Source organism: Diabrotica undecimpunctata, chromosome 1 (assembly GCF_040954645.1).
Source record: "Diabrotica undecimpunctata isolate CICGRU chromosome 1, icDiaUnde3, whole genome shotgun sequence".
In the NCBI taxonomy this organism is placed as follows: Eukaryota; Metazoa; Arthropoda; class Insecta; order Coleoptera; family Chrysomelidae; genus Diabrotica; species Diabrotica undecimpunctata.
In genome coordinates, this window is record NC_092803.1 from 113037430 (window position 1) to 113060012 (window position 22583).

The following is a 22583-nucleotide window of genomic DNA, read 5'->3' on the forward strand; positions in this document are numbered from 1 at the left end:
TATTAAGCTTAAAAAACATATCTAACTGATTGTATATTGTATACAATTTTTTGTATTCCCGCCAATAAACTACAAAGTTGATGCGGTAAATAAACTTAAAAAAAAACTTAAGCAAATACTTAAAAAGTAAGATCTAAAGTTTGTTAGAAAAGCTTAAGAGGCTGTTAAATCATACATTTATACTCCTCAGTTGCGTTTATTGTTTTCTGACTATTCGTTCCTCATATTTTTTATATTAAAAAATATAGGGAACAGGATACTTACTTTTTTAATAATCTGGGGATAGGTGCCGATTATGTCTACCATTTGTTCTAACCTAAATAGGCTATAAATAAACAACTTTAATATTTTCACTTTTTAATACTAGAATTAGGTATGTATAATAAATTACTAAATTTTAAACATTACAAAATACAAATGTTACTAGATTTTAAATAATAAATAATACACTAATTATTTATTTTATTTATAATTTTTAATAAAGGATATTTTTCTCCACACGCTCCTCTAAAATCGTCATAATCAAGTGACCATACCATCATACCTCCCAAGTTATTTTCAAGGGCATAGTTTACTTTTTCGGTTAAAGATTTTTCGTCTTCAAATCCTACCCATTGGTCATCCCAATATCTGTGAGGAACTCTCTGTTCGTCATCCCATACGTAAGTTGAGTCTGAATAGTATTTGCAGATCTGAAAAAATATGGATTAAATGGCGGTAAAGAGAATAAATAAGTGGCAAGTGGTGTTCACGTGATTAACTAGGCGTGTTTTTCATGACTGAATACATTGTAGTATAACACACAATAATAAAAACAATTCTAAAACCTACAAGCTTTCACTTACTTCATTATATCCCAAATATCCAGATTGTTGTGTATAAGGTCCAACTTTACCGCCACCTTTGACAGGAGCATAGAGGGAGGTATTTGACTTATCAGCCAAAGTAAAGGTTCTTCCATACGTGACAACACCCAAGTTTATTTTTGCAGCATCTGCACCACCTTGTAACCAATGTTGGATTCCTGAATCCTGTTAAAATTAAGATCTATATTGTACTAACTTAAATGAGTTCTTTATTATTAAGAAATGTTTTAAAATGACAAAAATATTAAATAAAATTTAAAAGAGGTAAAATCTAAACTTCAAATGGTATTTTTATAGTAAGCTAATACAGTATCAATATATTGTGAATTGACTTTTCTCGTAAAGAATATCCTTCCCTCATTTCTAGGTTTAATAGATTTGGAAAGAAAGAATAAAATACTCTCGAATTACAAAGACATACATTTATAGAGTTCGTCTAATAGGGAATTGGTTTCCATGCAGTTAGGAGTCTTTGGGCATCACCTCTTTGATTTAAATTGTTTGGATATTTTTCAATTTGTATTGCTTTCCTTATTACAAGTTCTATTTTCAATGTTAGCTATCGTTGTTTCATTTAAGTTTTATTTATGACATGTGTTTATAACACGTTAGCACAACATTAACTAATCTGATTTGACAATAACAAGTAAATCAAATTGGAAATAAACAATGGAATAAAACAAAAAGGAATATGAAAAGGAACAAAATGAGACTAATATTGTATAGACATGTGCTTCAGTACTAATAGCGGATAGCGAATACCATATGTATTTACCTGACTGTACTATTCAGCAAATTAATAGTACAGCCATTACAGTAAAACAATATTTTAACATGATGATGTTAACCTCTGAAACAAAATCAAATATACCTCGGAAGTGTAAACTTGAAGTAGATGGAGTAATTATCAAGCAAGAGATGGAATTCAAAATTGAATAACAGAAATATTAGATTTATCGATGTTGAGGTCAATGTTCGAAAATAAATAATAAGAGTAATACAAATGACAGAATATCTAAACGATATAGTATTATCCTAGACCCCAAATCGAGAATACATTGGGTCTTTAATTAAGCGCTTCCTATTTTTAAATTTAAATAAAACAAAGTGTGTTTTAGAAATCCATCGAAATTTTTTATTTGTTTGAAAGGTCTCTCGATGCCATTATGTATGGAATTATACTATCGTTTAAATGTACGCCGGGCTTCGCTAGATAGCGTACATCTGTATTGTCCAACCATGACTCTGGCGCATAGATCAGACTGACTGATCAGACATGACAGACCGAACGTCGGTCTCAAAGAAATATCAACCGATGACGTTACCAGCCCAAAAGCCACACCAAACCGTTAATTTTTCGGGATGTATTGAACGCTCTTGGATCTCATCTTGGATTGGTATCGTGCATAAAAATGTGCCCCAGCGTTGAAGATGATTTTTTTATGAAAAATTAAGGTCAGTTTTCAACTGCTTCAGTCTAAGCCATGACAAATTACCTATTTGTGGTCTGTGAGGGGCCAAGTTCTTGTGAGCAACGGTAAAATCGATTGCCTCGGACTCTCATGTACACTTGTACGGACAGCGGTGACGTTTTCGATAGATCTTACGGTTTTTGTTGACACAAGGATCTTGATTTCATTTTGATAAATTTTTTTATCATTTGCACTTATTGTAAGCTATATACATCCATGTTGACTTGTCAAAATAGACTGAATAAATAACAGGCAAATTATGTATCTTCAATAATAAGGCAGCTATCAACGCTGTCAAATTTCGGTTTGGAAGACAGTAGGTAGTACGCTGCTTCACCAAATTTTGACCTCTGACCCCTTTTTTGGTGGAGGCGCAATTTTTTGGTGGGCGAGTCTACTATGTCACGGTCTAAGTCGAATGTTACGTTTTATGCCAAATGTCACGTTTGATGTCACGTATTATGTCATGTTTTATATCACATGTCACGAATTACGTCATGTTTATATCACGTTTTATGTCAGGTATTATGTCACGTATTATGTCAAACGTGACAGTGACACAACAAAATGAGATCAAAGGTCAAAGTGTGATGAAATGAAACGCATCAAAAACCAAAATTCTACTAGAAACAATATAAATAAAGATACTTTGTAGAAAAGCTGGAAAGACATTCTTAGGTGGAGGAAGACACGAAAGAATAAGGTCGAAAATATTAACAACTGTATTAAAGTATTAAAAGATGAATAAACACATTAAACGAAAGGGAAAACATGTAATATTCACAATATCGCAATAGAAGGTAAAAGGATAATTGGTCTGGCACCTATAGTCTTTGATAAGACATTAATTAACAGGGATAACATCAGTTAACTGCGTGAAGACATAGGGAAAGTTGGATAGTTCTTTGACATGTAGATAATAAAAAAAGACAACAGCGTACAGAATTTGGATATATCCTTAGGTTAGGTAACCCCAAAAAGTTTTCAATTGGTGGTAAGGCCATACACTTTCTAAGATAAAAAGTATAGAAGAACCCCAATATATTTGAGCAACAATATATATACAGTAAATGGGAAAGGTAGGAATCAGTTTATGATGATATTGAAAATAATTCTTGCAATTCTGAGTTGCAACTAATTTAAGAGTTATTTTTTCTCGCAAATAACACAATAAAACGACAAACAAAAAACTAAAGAGAAGACAATTGAGTCACTCAGACAGCTAGCTAACATATTAAGCGATAATATAAATAAAGTATACACAAACGAGACTTATCCTTAAACTTAATATAAGCTTTCACTAGACACTCTGCTAGAACATCATAATTTTTTAGGTCATTATTTGCTAAAGGATAAATAAAATATTGACCTAATACTATTGACAAACGGATTATCATTGAAACACTGAATATTATTAAGAAGATAATCTTTTTAAAAATGTTTTAAAAGAAAAATATACTTTGGTATATTGAAATAAAGCTGAAATTGAAGGTGAACAAAGAAATCACAATAAAAACTAAGATATGCATTTAGAAATTCTTTAACATCGATGTTACCATTTAAACTCAGATTTGTCAAATGTTATCTTTCGTCTCAATTATCTACGCTACGAACACAAATAATAGAGACAAATTGAAGATTTCCTACTACAGTATTCAGGCACATGTTGAAATTTCCATTGTCCGCTAATATTATAACTGCGAATGCTCAAAATTTGTTAAACAAAAAAATTGTTTACAAAAGAAAAAGTTTTTTATCTTTTTCATGTTTTTCAATTCTTGAATGTATATTAAAACTTTTTACAAAATCTTCAATTAATTAGTTATGCCTTTAAACTAGGAATTTGATCACACATTTTTGATACTTACCACATTGTATGTGCTATTATCTTCGTAATCGTAATCAATTTTAGCGGGATAAAGTGGTGAGATATGTCCTACAAAGTCGTCAAAAGCACCGTGGAAATCAAAAACCATAACATTGATCATATCTAGTAGCCTAAAATTTCATTTAATTAATTAAAACTATCGAAATGCTAGATGAAGATGAAAACTACGAATAAATTAAAGACATTTATGCTTTCTTTGTATGTATGAATTCTTATCTGGACGTCTAGCTGCACGCTGCATGCGATTAAATGCGCTTCTGGCCTCTTCAATATGATACCTGATTCAGGTATTGAAAAGTGGAGGATCGTTCTGTTCTGTAGAGCCATCGACAAAAATCGTAATTGATATAGGCCACGGAATCACTTAAATATATGGGTAGGTAGTAACCTAGACTAAAAAATTGTATCCAATTTCTTCTGTAGTAAATGTGTTTAGTTTGTTCTTGCAAATGCTTATACATACATTTGATAGTTTTAACAACATACAATTTAATAAAATTAATTCTCTTAGTTCTTCAAATGGTCAAATGAGATTTTACTTTAAATGGATATTACACTCAAGAATGTACAAGATACTAGAAGAACTTAGCGGGTCAACACAATTCGGTTAAGGGAGGACTAGGAACAAGAGAGGCAATTTTATGTTTGAACACCTTAATACAAAACTGTTTAGATCAATGAAAAGATGTCTACCTCACCTTCATCGACTACGAGAAGGCATTTGACAATGTTAAACATGATATCATGATGGAACTACTACATAGGGCCAACATTGACCAGAAGGATCTCAGAATTATTCAGAATCTATACTGGAACCAAATGGCAAAGGTGAGGATTGATCAAGAACAATATACGGATGAATTTGAAATCCGAAAAGGTGTCCGCCAAGGCTGCATACTCTCTCCGATGCTTTTTAATTTATATGTTGAAAATATATTTGCTGAAGCATTAGAAGACACGGAATTAGGCATTAAGGTGAACGGCATACTAATTAGCAACCTACGTTATGCGGACGACACAGTGATTATAACTGATAATTTGGAAGATCAGCAGTTATTACTTGATAGGGTGAATAGCATAGGTAATAAATATGGCCTCAAAATCAACATTTTGAAAACGAAATATATGGTCATTAGCAGAAACCCTCCAGAAAACCCGATAATATGCATATGTGACGATCGCATAAAACGTGTGAAAACTTTTAAATACCTTGGCACCAAAATCAATGACCAATCGGATCCACAACAAGAGATAAAAACCCTAATACAAATGGCAAGACAAGCTTTTGTGAAATTCAGACCGCTTCTATGTAATCAAAACCTAAATTTCGAAATACGCTACAGAATGGTCAAGTGCTATATATAGTCCATCTTGCTTTATGGCATGGAAACGTGGACTTTGAAAAAAACATCTATCAACAAACTTGAAGCATTTGCAATGTGGTCATTGAGAAGAATGATGCGAATACCTTGGGTGAATAGAGTTCGAAACGATGACGTCCTTAAGAGAGCCGGCGTGGAAAGAGAACTCTTTCAATTAATTAAAAAACGCAAGACAGGCGAGCTGTGTCACGCCGCCAAGAACAGAATTCTAGTAATGAGATAGTCGCCTACGCACTTTGGTGTATGGCATGTTAAGAAGAAGAAGACCTTATTTATAAATTTCATTACATTACTTTCAAATAACTCTTCTAAAGATGTTACAAAAGTAACCAAAAGGTAAAAGTGTTTTAGACTACTTTATTTTCTTTAAAATTGTGTTTTAAAGAAATCAGATAATGAGGTATAAACAAGTTAGGTTACCTATATAATATGTATTTTAAATTGAACATTGATAGAAATATTGTCGTTGAAAACTTGTTCGGCCATAATATTACTGTGAAGAACTAGCTTTGAAGAAAAACTTTATTACTGAGAAGACAAAAAAAAAAGATTATTGTGAACTTAAATTTCAAATTTCAAGTCTCAATTATTTACGAAGGATCTCAGAAAGCTTAGAATTCCACTTATGGAATAAAATTTTTTGTGTCCTTATTTTAGAAAATAATAAAAAACGTTGAGATATCTTAACTCTTAAATTTAAATGTGCGCTTTTTAAATATAATTTGAATGTACAGGGTGACCCACGCAAGTCTGGCATAGTCCATAATCGGTATTTTAAATGAAACACTCCGTATATTTTTATGTTTTTAAAAGCTCCTTAACATATATTAATTTATAGAATACCCGAGGTAATTGATTGGATTACATTAAAATAAATGCTCAAAATGTTCTCCACCTTGTTGTTGGCACAGTCTCCTATAAAACTCGTCTCGAACTTTGTTTAAAGTTTGAGGTGAAATATTCCGTATTTCTGTAGTTATCTTTTCTTTAAGTCTTTAAAGAAGATTTCATTCAAGTAATTTTTCACCGTTAAAGCATAATGGGGTGTTGCACCGTCCTGCTGGAACCATACAGCTTCATGCGGTAGGGTCGGATCTATTGGATTGGGATATAAGTTAGCCAACTGAGGAAGAACATCGTCTCTTAGCATGCTTAAATGTTTTTTTTGCTGTCAAATTACCATCTACAAATATAGGACCAATAATATGATCTCCTATAATACCTGCCCAAACATTCAACTTTTGAGGATACTGAGTGTGTGTCTTACGCATCCAATGAGGATTCTCCGCTGACTCTCCGGTAATAAACAAAAATTTTCCCCAATATACTAACACTTAGAGTAGAAGTGCATTGTCTGTATTTAGCTAATATAAAATAATACCATAATACGTGATAAATTATTCATTTCAAAATTTCACCTTATATTATTCATTATGGACCCTACATGATATAGTTCGTTGAACTCAGGTTGTTAAGAATCTTTTAAAAACATAAAAATATACAGGGTGTTTCATTAAAAATAAGGATTATGAACTATGCCAGACTTGCGTGGATCATCCTGTACATTTAAATTTATGTTTAAAAAGCGCACATTTAAATTTAAAAGTTACCGTGTCCCAGAGTTTTTTATTATTTTCTATAATAAGGACACAAACAATTTTATTCCATAAGAGGTTTCCACACTGTGTAAATCATTTGTATCAGAGCCACTTCGTGTGTAGTCACGTATTTTATTTAATTTCCTTCTATAAGATCAATGTAAATTATGAATATTCTTTGTAATAAACTTTTCTTTTGCTTCTGAATATCTTGGTTTATAAAATTCGACCAGTTTTTATGTACTCTACCACCTTTTATTCTCCATTGCCACTTCTTTTAGGTGCTATAAGGTAAGTTCGTATAATCGGCTACTACTGAAATATTTTTTTTATTATTTTATTATTTAAAATTATTTTACTCGGGCCAGTTCATCATCTACAGAAATAGACGAAGTGTGTAAAATGTTTCATTCCAAAATTTATAAGAAACGATTTTAAGATTTAAAACTCATACCAAATATTAAAAAGCGGTAAAAAATTATTTATTTTAGTACAATATCCCTAGGTTACCAGTCAAAAAGTGGTCACAAATATTTTTAAATCAATTAATAGTTATTAACTTTTGAACATTTTATTTTGTTCATTTATTTTTTTAAATATAATACGCTGCTAATGACGTATATGCATGTTTTTTATACCATAAATTAAATCCAATGATAATCAAAATTAAGTTATGAAACATAGAAACTGATATAAAAGATAATATTGAAAATTTAAATGATTACCAAATTTTAAAAATTACTAAATTCATTAAACAAAATTTTTATACAAAAAAGATTTTTTAAATTTCAAAAAACTTAAACGTGTGGTGTTATTATATGTTAACAATTTAATAATAAACAGACGCAAAATTTCATTAATTCACTTAGTAATAACGCGCTATAAAAAGTATTCACTTCTGTCGGCACTCCCCAAGTGCCACGCACCCTTTTTATTTGTGACTGCAGATGGCAATTTATTGGATCTCCCGTCGTATGCGAAGGGCAAAATCACTAGTTATTATATATCTATCGACGGATACATTAAAAGCTCACATAACTGACACTTCAACCGAGTAGCGTTAGCGCTAGCTGTCTTTTACTTTATCTTTGATACGTCACGTTTTTTATAGTTGACAACCCTAATTTGCGACCATATTTTCTCAGGCAACCTTATATCATCATATTAAGAAAAAAATTAGTTTTAACTTGATATAAAAAAACATGCATATGCGTCATGAGCATTGTATTTTATTTAAAAAATAAATAAACGAAATAAAATTTTTGTTCAACAATTAAATATTAAGTACTAGTTGAATTCAAAATAATTGCGACTACTTTTTGACTAGCAATCTATTATTAATGTATTCTCATAATTTTAAATTTATGTAAAAATGTGAGTTTGATTAACTACGTTATGAACTGCAAAGGGATCTTAGACTATTTATCATTGTTTTAAGAAACAATGATATTTTAGGTTAGGTCTGACTTTAACCGAAACAGTTCTTCTGTTCGATATATAGATATAATACAAGATAGACTAACTGCTGCCATACAGTGGCGTTCCCTCAGTGCGACAGAGAAAACTGACGCAAAGCAGTCCCTGCATCTCTGTCTAATCGCCCGGATTTATCGACCATGTTACCCTCTCGTTGGTCATTTAGACAAAGATGCAGGGATTGCTTTGCGTTTTCTCTGTCGCTGGGGGAACGGGCTGGTATTGCAAAGATCATTCTATCTTGTATTATATGTCTATCTTTTTTGTGATACACTTTTATTCTACTTTAATCCATTAAAACCACCAATGCATTGTATAATAAAGTGATATTTATGTTTTATTATAAAAATAAGTATTTTGACTTACTCTGTAATCTTTGGAATATCATATGCTTCATCAATTTTGTCAATTGCTCCTGCTGCCGCTATAGTTAACAAGTAGCCTCTAGGCTTGAGAACATTACTGAGTTCTTTAATAAGTGCAGTAAAATCGTCCTACAATAGAGACTTAATAATTAAATTTATCTTTAAATAAATATATTAAGAGGTCCAAAAAACATTTTATTATCTAAAAAAAACTAGACTCTTGACAACTATTTAATTTCATTAATAAAATCTTAAAATAATAGAAGAGATATCTTGGAACACAACTCATAAACAATATATCTTAAACTTAAAAGAATTACATTCATGGTAAGGTGAAACAATAATGTCACAGGAAAATAGCTTCACTACAATAATGTGGTTAATAACATTTTTAGACGCTACTTGTCAAATTTGTAGATTTGTTCAGTTATGTGGTACAAACGAGTGGGATAAATAGCTAAACCATTTTTATTTTAACTATAGCTAGGAAAACTGCAACAAACTAAAAAGATAGTCGAATCCTACTAATTTCATATTTCAGAGAAACACAGAGAGAAAGAGAAGGGAATACAAAGATCAGGAGATAACGTCAACAATATACAATATGAATGATTTTTCCGATGGTACAAACCACTGAAATAAAAAAATGAGAAATGTAAATAACTAGAAAAGTTTTGTATCCCCAGAAACTGAAATTGATGGTCAACAACTAACATCACAATTACAGTGTGTCCCAAAAGTAGCACAATATATTCATAATTTTGTTTTTGATATAGTTTAAAAAAAAAACAAACACAGGTCTATTTTTACAAGTTGTATTTTTTTGTTACACATCTAATTTTTTTCTGTTATATTTGCTGAAGTTATGATGTCATAAACTTTTGTTCAAATAGGATAAACTATACTTATTTGAAGAAATAAATATAGGTTTTGTCTCTGAAATGTACTTTCAGAGACAAAATTAACGCTACTTATCCTTCTCTAATTACTTTATGAAATATTCTAGGATGTATATATATATATATATATATATATATATATATATATATATATATATATATATACATAATATATACACATAATATATATACATAATATATATACATAATATATATACATAATATATATACATAATATATATGCCTTATATAACCATTGGCGCCGTTTCTCGCATCCTAATTTTCAGTTTTTAAATCTCTGGCGTACATTACATCTTCCTTCCAGGACCGTGCTGATCTACCTCGGTTTCTTCTAGTGCGCGGCATTTTGCTATCTTTTTTGGTTATCTATTTGCAGGCATTCAAGTATCTTACCAGTTTAGTCTTTTGGTTTTGATTGTGTCTATTATGTCTAGATCTAGTTAAGAAATAAATCGCCAAAATTTTCGTTTTTATTTTGTAGACTAAGTACATATCGGATCGACATATCTATCTTTTACCCTCAACGTTACATTAGGATACTTAGGCGAATAATGTAATATTTATTGCCTATTATTATAACCTTTCTAGTTTTGATAATAGTCAGGATTTCTCGATCTTTGTTTATCTGTCTGAGGACTGCCTCATTAGCCTATGGATGGTCCAAGAAATTTTGAGAATTCGTCATTAACACCACATTTTAAAGGCTTCTATTTTATTCATGGTATTAGCTTTAAGCGTCCAAGTCTCACATCCGTAAAGAATGATGCTCCTTATATAACATCGGAGTTATCGTAATCGCATTTGAAACGATCTCATCTCAATGTTGTAACCATTGATTGTTATAGGGATCGGTTGTATATTTATTTTATTTACAGACATCCATTTTGTTCTTGTGGTGTTAATATTAATGGCCTATTTGCGATTTGTCTTGTGCAATCTATCAAGCAGTATGTTGTTTATGATCTTACCTTCTATTTTTTTAAATGCCATAACTTCGACAAATATAACAGACAAAAAATTGAAGTGAAACAAGAAAAATTAATGTTTGAAAATAAAAATCGACCTGTGTTTGTGTTTTTTCCAAACTCGATCAGGTATAAAATTACGAATTTTATGCGTTACTTTTGGGACACACTGTATATGAATATAATTATGCTCCTTAGATTATTGGTTAAAATTCACATTCATTCGTTTACGAAAATTCGTTTACAAAAAAAAATACACAAATAGACACAATGTCAAGTAATTATTTTAATGACTGTGTTAAAAAAGTTTTCTTTCAAAATAATGAGCGAATGAATTTCTAATTAATGGAAACAAAACATACGCACTACCCATTTTAATTTTTGTAAAAATAGAATATAGAAGTTGGTTGAAAATATATCTTATAGCTGGACGGACGAACTGATCAAACTTGAACAAAAGCCAATATTTATAAAATAAAGAAATATTTATTTTTTGTTAATAATTGACATTAACAGTTAAAATGTTAAAAATACCACAAAGAAGACTAAGAGCAAACCACGAGTATAAAAGATAGATATTTAAATATGGTTTAAAACGAATCAAATAGATCTTACCTTGTCAATGGTTGTGTTTCCTCCTCTCAATCCAGGATATTCCCAATCTAGATCAAATCCATCAAAGTTCCACTCTTTTACAAAGTTTAAAATGTGGTTGGCAAAGATTTTTCTTTTATATGCATCTGAAGCTACTTCTGAGTATACCTCGGATCCTTCGTTCCAGCCACCCATACTTACACTTACTTTAAGATCTGGATTTGATTTTTTTAGTGCTACCAGATTTTTAAAGCCCTCTGTAAAAGGTAATGCTCATTAGTAAATATTACCAAATATAAAGTTGATCATCATTATCATCAACTCTGATTTTTTTTCACCTCACATTTACGGTAAATGTGCACGTTATTAATTTTAAGATACAACCTCGAAATGATAGTCATAAAACTTCTCGATATTTTAAGGTTTTCAAACAAAATGAAGTCTCTATATCTAAATAAATTTAATTTCTCTCTACCTATATTTATTTTTTATTTCCAATATGCCATTTGTCACCTTATGTCTTGACGAATTTTTTTATTATATATAGGTCTTAGACAAGGAAAGAAAGGGGACGCGTAATCGTTTAAAATTGACTGAAGCCTAAACTGGCACCAACCGGCACCAGAAAAGTTGCCAGGTCATATTTTATTTCTTCAGTAGATTGAGAATAATGAATACATATCAATAAATAGATTTTTTTTTAATTTATAATTGAACATTGACATAATGATCACTTTTTGAACATGATTTTATCATTACATATCTTTTAGTAGATCGGTATAGTGTTTCAGTAGATCAGTAAATTGAAATTGAAATCAGTAGATCTACTGAAAAATCAATACACCTGGTAACCCTGCGAGAGATAGTAATGGGCAACGTATGAGCACCAAAACATGCGGTCACATCGAAACTGGCTTCACTTTTCGAAGGTTTATTATATGAACATTACCTGTCCACTTTCTTTCCTTGTCTAAGATATAGGTGCTGTTACAAATTTTTACTGTAATTTTTACATTTTTAGGCATACTTGATGTGAATATAAAGAAGAAATTGTTATTGTGGTTCTCATTTATAAATTTGTTTAGTTGTACATATTTAATCAAATAATAAAATACTGAAAAAGAGAAAAAGTAACTAGTTTAAACTACCTCACAGACGAATCCATACATGAAAATCACCTTAAGACCATAATCAAACGATAGTAAGGAATCAAATCAATGTTGCTTTAAATCTTCTTCTTCGAGTGCCTTCTACTACCGAAGATCGTCAAAAATCGTTTTAGGTCTTTCTCAGTAAATCGTTCAAGCCCAAGCCTATCTAATCTCGTATATTTTTAAGTCGGAAGCACTGTCTTCATCGTGGTTCACGTTTGCCCCCAATATTACCCCCGATTACGAACTGTAGAAAATCGTATCTGTTGTTTATCATTCCTATATCATCGATTTTTATTATTTTAATGAGCTTACGTTCTGTGCTTATTCGATGGAGAACTTCCCGGTGGTGTAGAAAGTTCAAGGTATTCGTAACATTCGTCTGTGTACCCAGATTTCAAATGCTTTAAGTCTGTTCAAACTGGCAACTTTTAGCGTCCACGAATCAACTCCATATAACAGTGGCGAATATACGTAGCACTTCGCAAAATTGTATCTTATTTGAAAATCGAGTAATCTATCGCGCAAGCAGCTTCACATTTTTAAAAAGTTTGCCCTGGCTCTTTTAATTCGGGCTCGGTTTTCTAAGTCAAGATTTGGATCTTCACTGATCCAGCTGCCTATTTACTTAAATGCTTTGATTAATCACACTTTACTTTTTCGTGTCTGGATCCGACTACAGTTTTTCTGCCCAATATCGGGCTACGTCTACACCCTTTGTATTTGCGAGCCATAAATCATCGAGGGTGCACTGTGACGGGCAAAGTCTGCATACTCTCAGGTGCTCCACGTTCTGTATTTCCCCACATTCACAAAGTGCGTCGCTGTCTTAATTACATTTCTGATTAATCTGATTAATCTGATTAATCACAGATTTAAATTAAGTATCCAGAGTACAAAACTGTCCAGGGATGGACGTAGGGTCAGACCACAGTCCAGTCGTTGCCAATCTCAGACAAAACTGAAAACAATACACCGAAGCAAATCCTAAAAGTGCAACATTAAAATACTTCGAAACGAAGCTAATAAAGAAAAAGTAGTAACCAAACTTAATCTGTCTATTCAGTCTTGACCTCCTAGAGGGAGTGTAGTGTTCGTCGTGATATCGTGTATGGTCAGTCATAGGTTTCTTGTAACTTCCTGTAATCTGGTCAATCCATTTCGTTGTAGATCTTCCTCGTAGTCTTCGGCTTTCTACCTTCACTTAATAATAAGTCCATCCATATTTCCTATGTCTGACCGACATATCCAAAATATTTAAATTGTTGTAGTTGGATTTTTCTAAAGAGCCTTGTACAGATCTTTAGTTCTTTTAGAATAGAATTATTTTTTCTACGGTTGGTCCATGGAATTTGCAACATTCGTCTCCAGCAGAACATTTTAGTGGCATATATCTTTATCTTTTCTGATTGACTTACTGTTCCATATTTTGGTCATTGTACAATTAAGTCAATTAAGTACAGATTAAATCGCAACATTTATTTCTTTAATACCTTTATAGAAATCTACTTTATTTGCGGCAAAATGCAAAAATTGCATATGAAACTTGCACCCTTCATCTTTAAAATACATTTTGATTATTGTCGATAGGACACTCTGATCAAAAGACACCGAATTTGTACAGTCGAGTTGATACAAATTTTATTTAAAATTGATTTCGCGCACGTAACTGACATTTAAAATCGCCGGCCGCTTCAAGTGTTGTTTCTGAGAGAACGTTTCAATCTTTAGAAAAGTGCTACTAAACAGTTTTGTTCAAAATTGTCTTGGCTACATTTTTTATTTAAAATATTTTTTCTACCGCGTACAAATTTTTGGTATTTTTTACGTTTTCTTCTCCCCTTGGGAGGGGAGTTTTATTGGGAAGCCGGAGAATAGGAAAGGTAAACTTTTTGTATATTTTTTGGAGACCCAAAATTGACATTCTCAGCAAAATTTAGCTTTGTTCCTATGCATTTATTTAAGAGGTTCAGTGGCACTTTCGTCTCTGACGACTGGAAAATACTGTTTGAAGTACTTATGATTTGAACAAAAAGAGGATGGAGTAGTATAAACCTACAGTCACGAAATTTATCATCAATTCTATAAGGCAAAGCTGAAAGTACAACGTAAAACATAAGCTTGATTGATTGAAATATGTAAAATTTATATTAATGTTTTAATGGAACTTCTATGTCTATTGCGGCAATCTAACCTCATCAAAAGCTGTCAATTAAACGTAATTTAAGATGATAAAAGGACAAGTACTGACACAAATATTAGAAAAAACTATTCTACTTTCTTATAACTATTATTTTTCTATAGTGGTTTATGTGAATGAAGTTAGACATTTTCATAGGTATCTTGATTTAGTTAGCTATATTTAGTTATAGCTATATAGCCCTTTTTAGTTAGAATCATGTAATTTTCTAATTTTTTTACGAAAACTTGCGAAAAGATGTACGAAAAGATATATTTTGAAAAGTTTGAAATGTGAAGTTTTTTAACTGAGTACATGCCATAATCAGCGGGAGTCTGTTTAAGTTAATGTAAAACTTCAAAAACTAAAAATAGTAACAGAAACGCATATATTAGGAATGCTAGAGTAACATTGGAGGAGTATCAACATACCAATTTATTGGAAAAATAAGTAAATTTTCGCACGTTTTTTTTTCAGTGAATATGTGTATTCAATCTACAGGGCGTTTCAAAAAGGTATGTAATAAATTAAACCACGCATTCCGGGGACAAAAATAAATTGATTGAATCCAACTTACCTTAGTATAAAAGTGTACACAAAAAAAGTTACAGCTCTTTGAAGTTACAAAATAAAAATTGTTTTTTTGCATTATCTCCTAAACTACTTGACATTTTCTAATAAAAATGGACGGAAAACGGACGGATGGAAAAATGGATGAAGACATTTTAAAAATCATTAAAGAAGTCCCTGGAACAAGTACAAGGGTAATAGCTGCTCAACTAAATCTTCCTCACGTAAGGGTTTGGAGGCGTTTGAAGGATCAGCTGCTTAAACCCTACCACTTAACAACGGTTCAAGAGTTATTGGTTGAATATTATCCTAATAGGATTGGTTTTCGCGATTAGTTGTTAATGGAAAACACTCGAAATGTTAGCTTTATTAGAAATATTTTGTTTACTGACGAGGCTACCTTCAGTAGAAAAGGAATAACAAACCATCATAACCAGCATATTTGGGTCGACGAAAATTCTCACGCCAAAAAAACGACTCATCACCAAAGGACTTTCAAAGTTAATGTTTGGGAAGGAATTGTGGATAACAATCTAATAGGCCCAGTATTTCTTCCTAACAATTTAAAAGGTGATAATTATTTGCAGTTCTTGGCAAACAATTTACAAGATTATTTGGAAGAAGTGAATATTGCAATAAGGCAAAATATGTGGTTTCTACAAGATGGCGCTCCACCGCATTACAGTAATGAAGTCAGGGAATATCTTTGCAGGTAGTATCCTGGTCGGTGGATTGGAAGGGGTCGTGACGCACCTATTTCTTGGCCACCCAGAAGTCCAGGTCTTAACTACATGGACTTTTGCTTTTGGGGGTTTATGAAAGAGAAAGTGTATTCTGTAACAATAGAGGACGAACAACAATTGAGGGTTAGAATAATTAAAGCTGCAAATCAATTTCGTCAGAAAAATATGATTTTTCAGCGCATTCGGTTTTCCTTATTAAAACGATACCGAATGTGTATTGAAGAAAATGGGGGTCATTTTGAACATTTATTGTAATATCATATTTTTATAGAGTATAGATATTTTTTGTACTTGTTAATTCACTTAAGCCATTTATTTATTTGAACGTAATTTTTAAAAGATTAATGAAAAGGGCCGTAACTCAATAAAAACTGTTTTTTGAAAAAAGTGATAAGAGGCAAAGAAGTTTTAAAAATAATGTGTTAAACTAATGGTACCACAAAATTCATTTGATTTAAACGTACTCAAAAGTTTGGGGGGATTTGGGGCTGCAAACCCCCCTTAAAATATTTATGTGCGCTTAGATTTTGTTGTTCCTTTTGTATGAAAAATGCTTTCATAACAAAAAAGTAACGTTCCATTTTTATTACAAAATATCAAGTAATTTAGGAGATAACGCAAAAAAACAATTTTTATTTTGTAACTTTAAAGAGCTGTAACTTTTTTGTGTACACTTTTATACTAAGGTAAGTTGGATTCAATCAATTTATTTTTGTCTCCGGAATGCGTGATTTAATTTATGACATACCTTTTTGAAACACCCTGTATTTGTATTATATATATTTCCATTTAATATTATTTTGTTTGTTTCATGACTTTCGTAAGTACTCCTTATAAGTTTTTTTTTAAATAGTTTGCACTTACCGTAGCCTGAGGGATCACTTGACTCCCATGAATCTAAAATGTGAATGGAGGCATCTTCGTTAAGACCAATGAAAGCAAAATTGATATGGGTACACAACGATGGGTCTATGTTACGCACATCAAAAGATCCATCTCCGGTTCTATAAACTGTCCAGCTGGCGAAATAGCATATGATGTTTTTTCCTGAGCCTACAAAAAAATTGTTTGGTATAAATAAAAACTTTTATGTGTATGTTTGTTTTCATTGGAAAAGGATATACAAGGGAAAGAGAAAACAATGAGAAATACTGATTACGATATATTCTTATTTGTCCGAAAATAATTATATATACCTAGTGTACCTTTTTAATATTAATTTTACGAAAAAATGTATTGTTTATAAAAAGTTCTGCATAGTCCAAGACCTGAAATGCAACGTACATGGGGTTTGTGAGGTTTGCCAAAAAAGAAATTTTTTTTCTCAAAAGAAGTTTTTCTCAAGAAATAAAGCATCTTTATTTTTGACAATATTGAAAATAATTATAAAGAAAAGAATTAAAAATAACTTTAAAATATTTAGCATTGGTTATTTATATTATCAAAACTAATTTGTTTGACATTTTCTCTGGGATAACATAGAAAATTTAAGTTTGCACAATAATGCATAATTAACCCGGGATGAACTGGCATGTAAGAGAACTGTCAAAACTGTTTCATGTCTGAAAGAGTATTTGTTTATGAAAAGCAAGAAATGTATGTAAATGGCAATGTCAATGTCAATCATGAACAATTGATAGATATTTTGCGAAAGACAGGTATTGACGACAAGGACATTCGAATTGTGGCAAACCTATACTGGGGTCAAACAGCAAGAGCAAAAATTGGCAACGAACTCACTAAAAGTGTGCAGATCAAAAGAGGTGTCCGTCAGGGTTGTATATTATCCCCACTCCTATTCAATATTTATTCCGAAGAAATATTTAAGAAATGTATGGAAAATGCAAATGAGGGCATAAAAATAAACGGCGAGCTAACGAACAATATAAGATATGCCGACGACACGGTGATCCTTGCCAGTACCATAGACGAATTACAGCAGGTAATGGAAAGAGTTTATTCAGTTAGTGAGGAATACGGCCTGAGCCTCAACTTCAAGAAGACAAAGTGGATGCTGATAAGCAGGAAGCAACAGCCTGCTCGACAGTTACGGATAAGTAACATACTAATTGACCATGTAGAATCTTATGTGTACCTTGGCACCAACGTAAATGCAAAATGGGAACAGGCCACAGAAATTAAGGCGAGAATAGAACGAGCTAGAGCAGCATTTAGCAATATGAAAAAGCTCCTTATAAGCAGAGATTTGTCTCTTCCTCTAAAACTACGTCTAGTTAAATGCTAAATTTTTCCGATCTTACTGTATGGTGTGGAGGCCTGGACGCTGACGGAGACGCTCACGAGAAAACTAGAAGCATTCGAAATGTGGGTGTACCGATGCATTCTTCGTATATCGTGGACCGAACATGTCACCAACACAGAGGTAATCCAAAGAATCGGAAAGGAGAAAGAAATCGTGAATACAATTAAACAAAGAAAGCTTGAACATCTAGGCCACATATTGAGACACGATAAGTACCGTCTACTGCAATTGATTGTCCAGGGAAAAATAGACAGTAAGCGAGGGCCAGGAAGGAGAAGACACTCGTGGCTCCAAAATCTGAGGAAGTGATTCGGGCTCACATCGGTCGAACTATTCAGAAGCGCCGCAAATAAGATCAGAATTGCCATGTTAATAGCCAACGTTCGCAACGGACAGGGCACTTGAAGAAGAAGAAGAAGAAATGTATGCAACTTTAGGTCTGGATGAGAAAATTGAGATTTTACTAATAGTGAATGATAAGTATAAAACAATTCGAGAAGTTGCCAGATACCTTCAGCTTCAAAGATTATAAAAAAACAAATATCAACCTTACAAATCTCAAAAAATTCATACTTTAAGACTAGGAGATAATGATAGATGATTTGAATTCTATTGTAATATGAGTATAAGAAAACTTGTAATACCTATAACCTATATATAACAAGGTGTATTGTTTTTTCTGATGAAGCAACATTCTCATAAAATTGTTTGGCTGGAACAGTTTCCAGCCAAAACTGCCAGGTTGGTGGAGTGATACAAATCCACATTTTACTTTCAAAGCATATGCTTGGTGCGGAATATATAAAGATCAAATATATGGAGCTTTCTTTTTCGAGAAACCCTGAATGTGGATCGTTATTTGTGTTTTTTTTTTAACAATGAAAAGTGCTTTTCTTCTAATTGAACGTCAGTAGATATGGTTTCAGCAGGATGGTGCTCCATATCACAGCAGATTACATGTACTTCAATACATTAAAAATATTTTAAATTGAAGAGTTTTTAGACCCACTCGATTTTTTTTGTTGAGTTATTTAACGAAAAAGTTGTACTTGCAGCAGCCATTTTGTGTACATTTTTCCAATATGTTGACCATTAAAAGAGAATAATTACCGAAGCAACTCATAGTATAACTCCACGTATGGTTAGGACTGTCTTACGAGAATCTTGTTATAGAATGGTTAGATGTATGAACCTAGATGGAGGATATATTAACTAGACTAGAGTAAGACTAGACTAGAACCACCTAGAGTAAATTAAGGATAATAATTGTTCATTTGTATCTATCTTCTATCTGTATAAAAGGCTAGGACGATAAGTAACACCATTTGTAAAGTAAGGTAACTACGCCACCTAGGAAAGAAATCTAAACTACCAACATCTGACATTTCAATCATATTTTGTTCTTGAAACGCCACGTGTAATTAATAACACTAATAATATTAATTTAATAACATTTTAATATAATTAATAATATGATTAATTTTTTTGCAAAATTTCCAAAAATGTTGTTTTTAGTAATTTTAAAATAAGGTAATAACATAATAATTTAAAGCTTTATGATAGTTTAGATTTAAACACCTAGCGCCACCTAGGAAAGAAATGTGAACTACCAACTGACAGAAAAAATAAATTAAAATTATCTGACAAATAAAATGTAAAATATTTATTTGCCAAGTATGAATTGGCACCAATAAGCACCCACTGAATAAAAATATATTGAACGTTTATAAACTTAGTGTGAGAATATAATTGAAACAAAATCGAACATTTTAATTTTTGTAATGATACAGACTTTTTTAAAAGGTTTAGATTATACTCCAGTCGTCAGCTGAACAAGCTGAATTTTGCCAAGAATATTAATTTTGGGATCCTAAAAAAGATGCAAAAAAGTTTACCACTTTTACCCCCGGTCTTCCACCTAAACCCCCCCCCCTCGACGGGGGGAAAATGCAAAAAAATCGATTTACCAAGAATCTGTACGATGTAGAAAAAAACGTTTCGAATAAAAAATGTAGCTGACATAATTAAAAACAAAAATGTTTATTAGCACTTTTTGTGTAGAATGAACCGTTCTCTTAGAAACTACGCTTAAAGCGAGCGTCGATTTGAATGTCAGTTACGCGCGCGAAATTAATGTTCAATAAAATTTGTATCAGCTCGACGATAAAAATTCGATATCTTTTGATTCAAGTGTCCTATCGTCAAAAATCAAAAGGCGTTTTAAAGGTTAAGAGTTCGGCCTTTCGTATGCAATTTTTGTATTTTTTCGCAAATAAACTCGGATTTTATAAAGGTGTTAAATAAATATACGTGGCTCGATTTTTGCCATTTTTTATGATTTTCCTCAGATCAATACAATCTATGCCTTTTATTGACTGATAACTATTCAGTTTCAATTACTAGAGCCTAACCTTTAAAACCTATAGCATGAAATTTTAGTTTTGAGTTTTGGCATTTGAAATACGCTTAAAAAACGCTGGATTTAAACTTCTACATAATAAACGATCTAAAACATTTAAAACTTTTATTTTTTAAATACAATAGTCCGTTTTTCAAAAGAGACAAACTTCTTCTATAAACTACCCACAAAACCGTCGTCTTGAATGCATTTTCCGGGACGTGCGATCGTTTGTAATATAAAACATTAAATTCTGCGTTTTTTATTCATATTTCAAATATCTCATATTTGTTGCTACCACTCAAAATTGAAATTTCATGTCATAGGCTTTAAAGATTGAAAAAAATGGAAATTTTGCTACGACTGATCAATAGAGTCATAAAAAATGACAAAAATCGCGCCACATTTATTTATTTAACACCTTTATAAAAACTGAGTTTATTCTCGGCTGAATGTAAAAACTTCATACGAAAGCTGCACTCTTTCTGACGTTCAAAATCGACGGTCGCTACAAGGGTTGTTTATAAGAGAACGGTTAATTTTACACAGAAAGTGATTATAAATATTTTTGTTTAAAATTATCTCAGCTACATTTTTATTTGAAACATTTTTTTCTACGGCGTACAGATTCTTGGTAAATCAATTTTTTTGACGTGACAACGTCTTAAAAACTCATGAAAAAGTGTAACGCCCGCTCACGTCTGTTACGATGAGTCACCGAACGAGAGAGAGGCCCGCCGGACCGGCGAATGCCTTGCGTCTCTCTCCCACTCAAACATGATCGGTCCGCTGCGCGCGCAGCACTAGAGAATTAGGCGCGTTGAATCGGTGCGTGCTTGTGTCTCTGTCTTTCTCGAGCATTCTTGGCGTTGGAAAACCGAGAAAGCGTCATAATACAAGTTCACACGTGTGGTTAAAGTATCTTATGTGGAGTGCTTACATTCGTCATTTACAACAACTACAACAATAAAGGTAAATAATTGTACACTAATATTTAATTATCGTAAACTATGATTGATTGATTAATTGTTAGATTGACACAAAAGTTGAGAAACTGAGTTTATAGGTTATGTCATACTATTGACAAATGTTGATAGTGTTAAGTAAATTATTAGTTTAAATCACTCTGCAATCAATCGTAATTCAGTCGATTGGGAAGAAACAGCGCGTTTCAACTGCAAACAACTATTGTGCAATTTAATAATATTCATATCAATAAATATTCTACCGAGAAAAAGACGTTGTCACGTAAAATCTTCGCCCGTAAAACCGACTTTACAGGCAACCGATTTTTTTCGTTTTTTTTTTACCCCCCTACAAGGTGAGTATTAGGGGGACGCCCGGGGATAAATGTGGTAAACTTTTTTGCATTTTTTTAAGGGTCCCAAAATTAATATTCTCAGCAAAATTCAGCTTGTTCGTATGAATTTTGGGGGTTAACTCTCTGACGATTAAACTATTAAGTAAACCGACAATGATCTATATTCTGAGAAAATATTGTAAATGGTTGTTCATAAATTATTATAAAAATAGGTGTATACCTCTTTTTCTTTACTTAGTTTAGGTATTCAATGTTTTCATAATATTGAAAATAAAAAAATGGTTTGATTAATGTTTTTAAGAGATATTTGTGCTATTGATTAAATAATAATAGTAGTATAGAATTCCAAAATGAAAAATATGCACATAGTACATAGATTCTCAGATTCTTTTAATAATTATAAAATTCATTAAATTATATAAAAAAAGAATC

At 31.8% G+C, this 22583-nt stretch overlaps 1 protein-coding gene across 1 annotated transcript in view; it reads right to left on the reverse strand.

The window, feature by feature from the left end:
- Nucleotides 1–340: 340 nt before the first annotated feature.
- The window catches only part of LOC140452713 (chitotriosidase-1-like), a 30740-nt gene continuing 8497 nt past the window's right edge, over nt 341–22583 (reverse strand). Inside the window, exons 2-7 of the mRNA XM_072547034.1 lie at nt 17034–17222; nt 11548–11783; nt 9049–9176; nt 4207–4336; nt 846–1031; nt 341–692 (exon numbers count right to left, since the gene is read on the reverse strand). Coding sequence (XP_072403135.1) covers nt 450–692; nt 846–1031; nt 4207–4336; nt 9049–9176; nt 11548–11783; nt 17034–17222 — 1112 coding nt within the window. The 3' untranslated portion in view covers nt 341–449. The remainder of the gene's footprint in view (nt 693–845; nt 1032–4206; nt 4337–9048; nt 9177–11547; nt 11784–17033; nt 17223–22583) is intronic.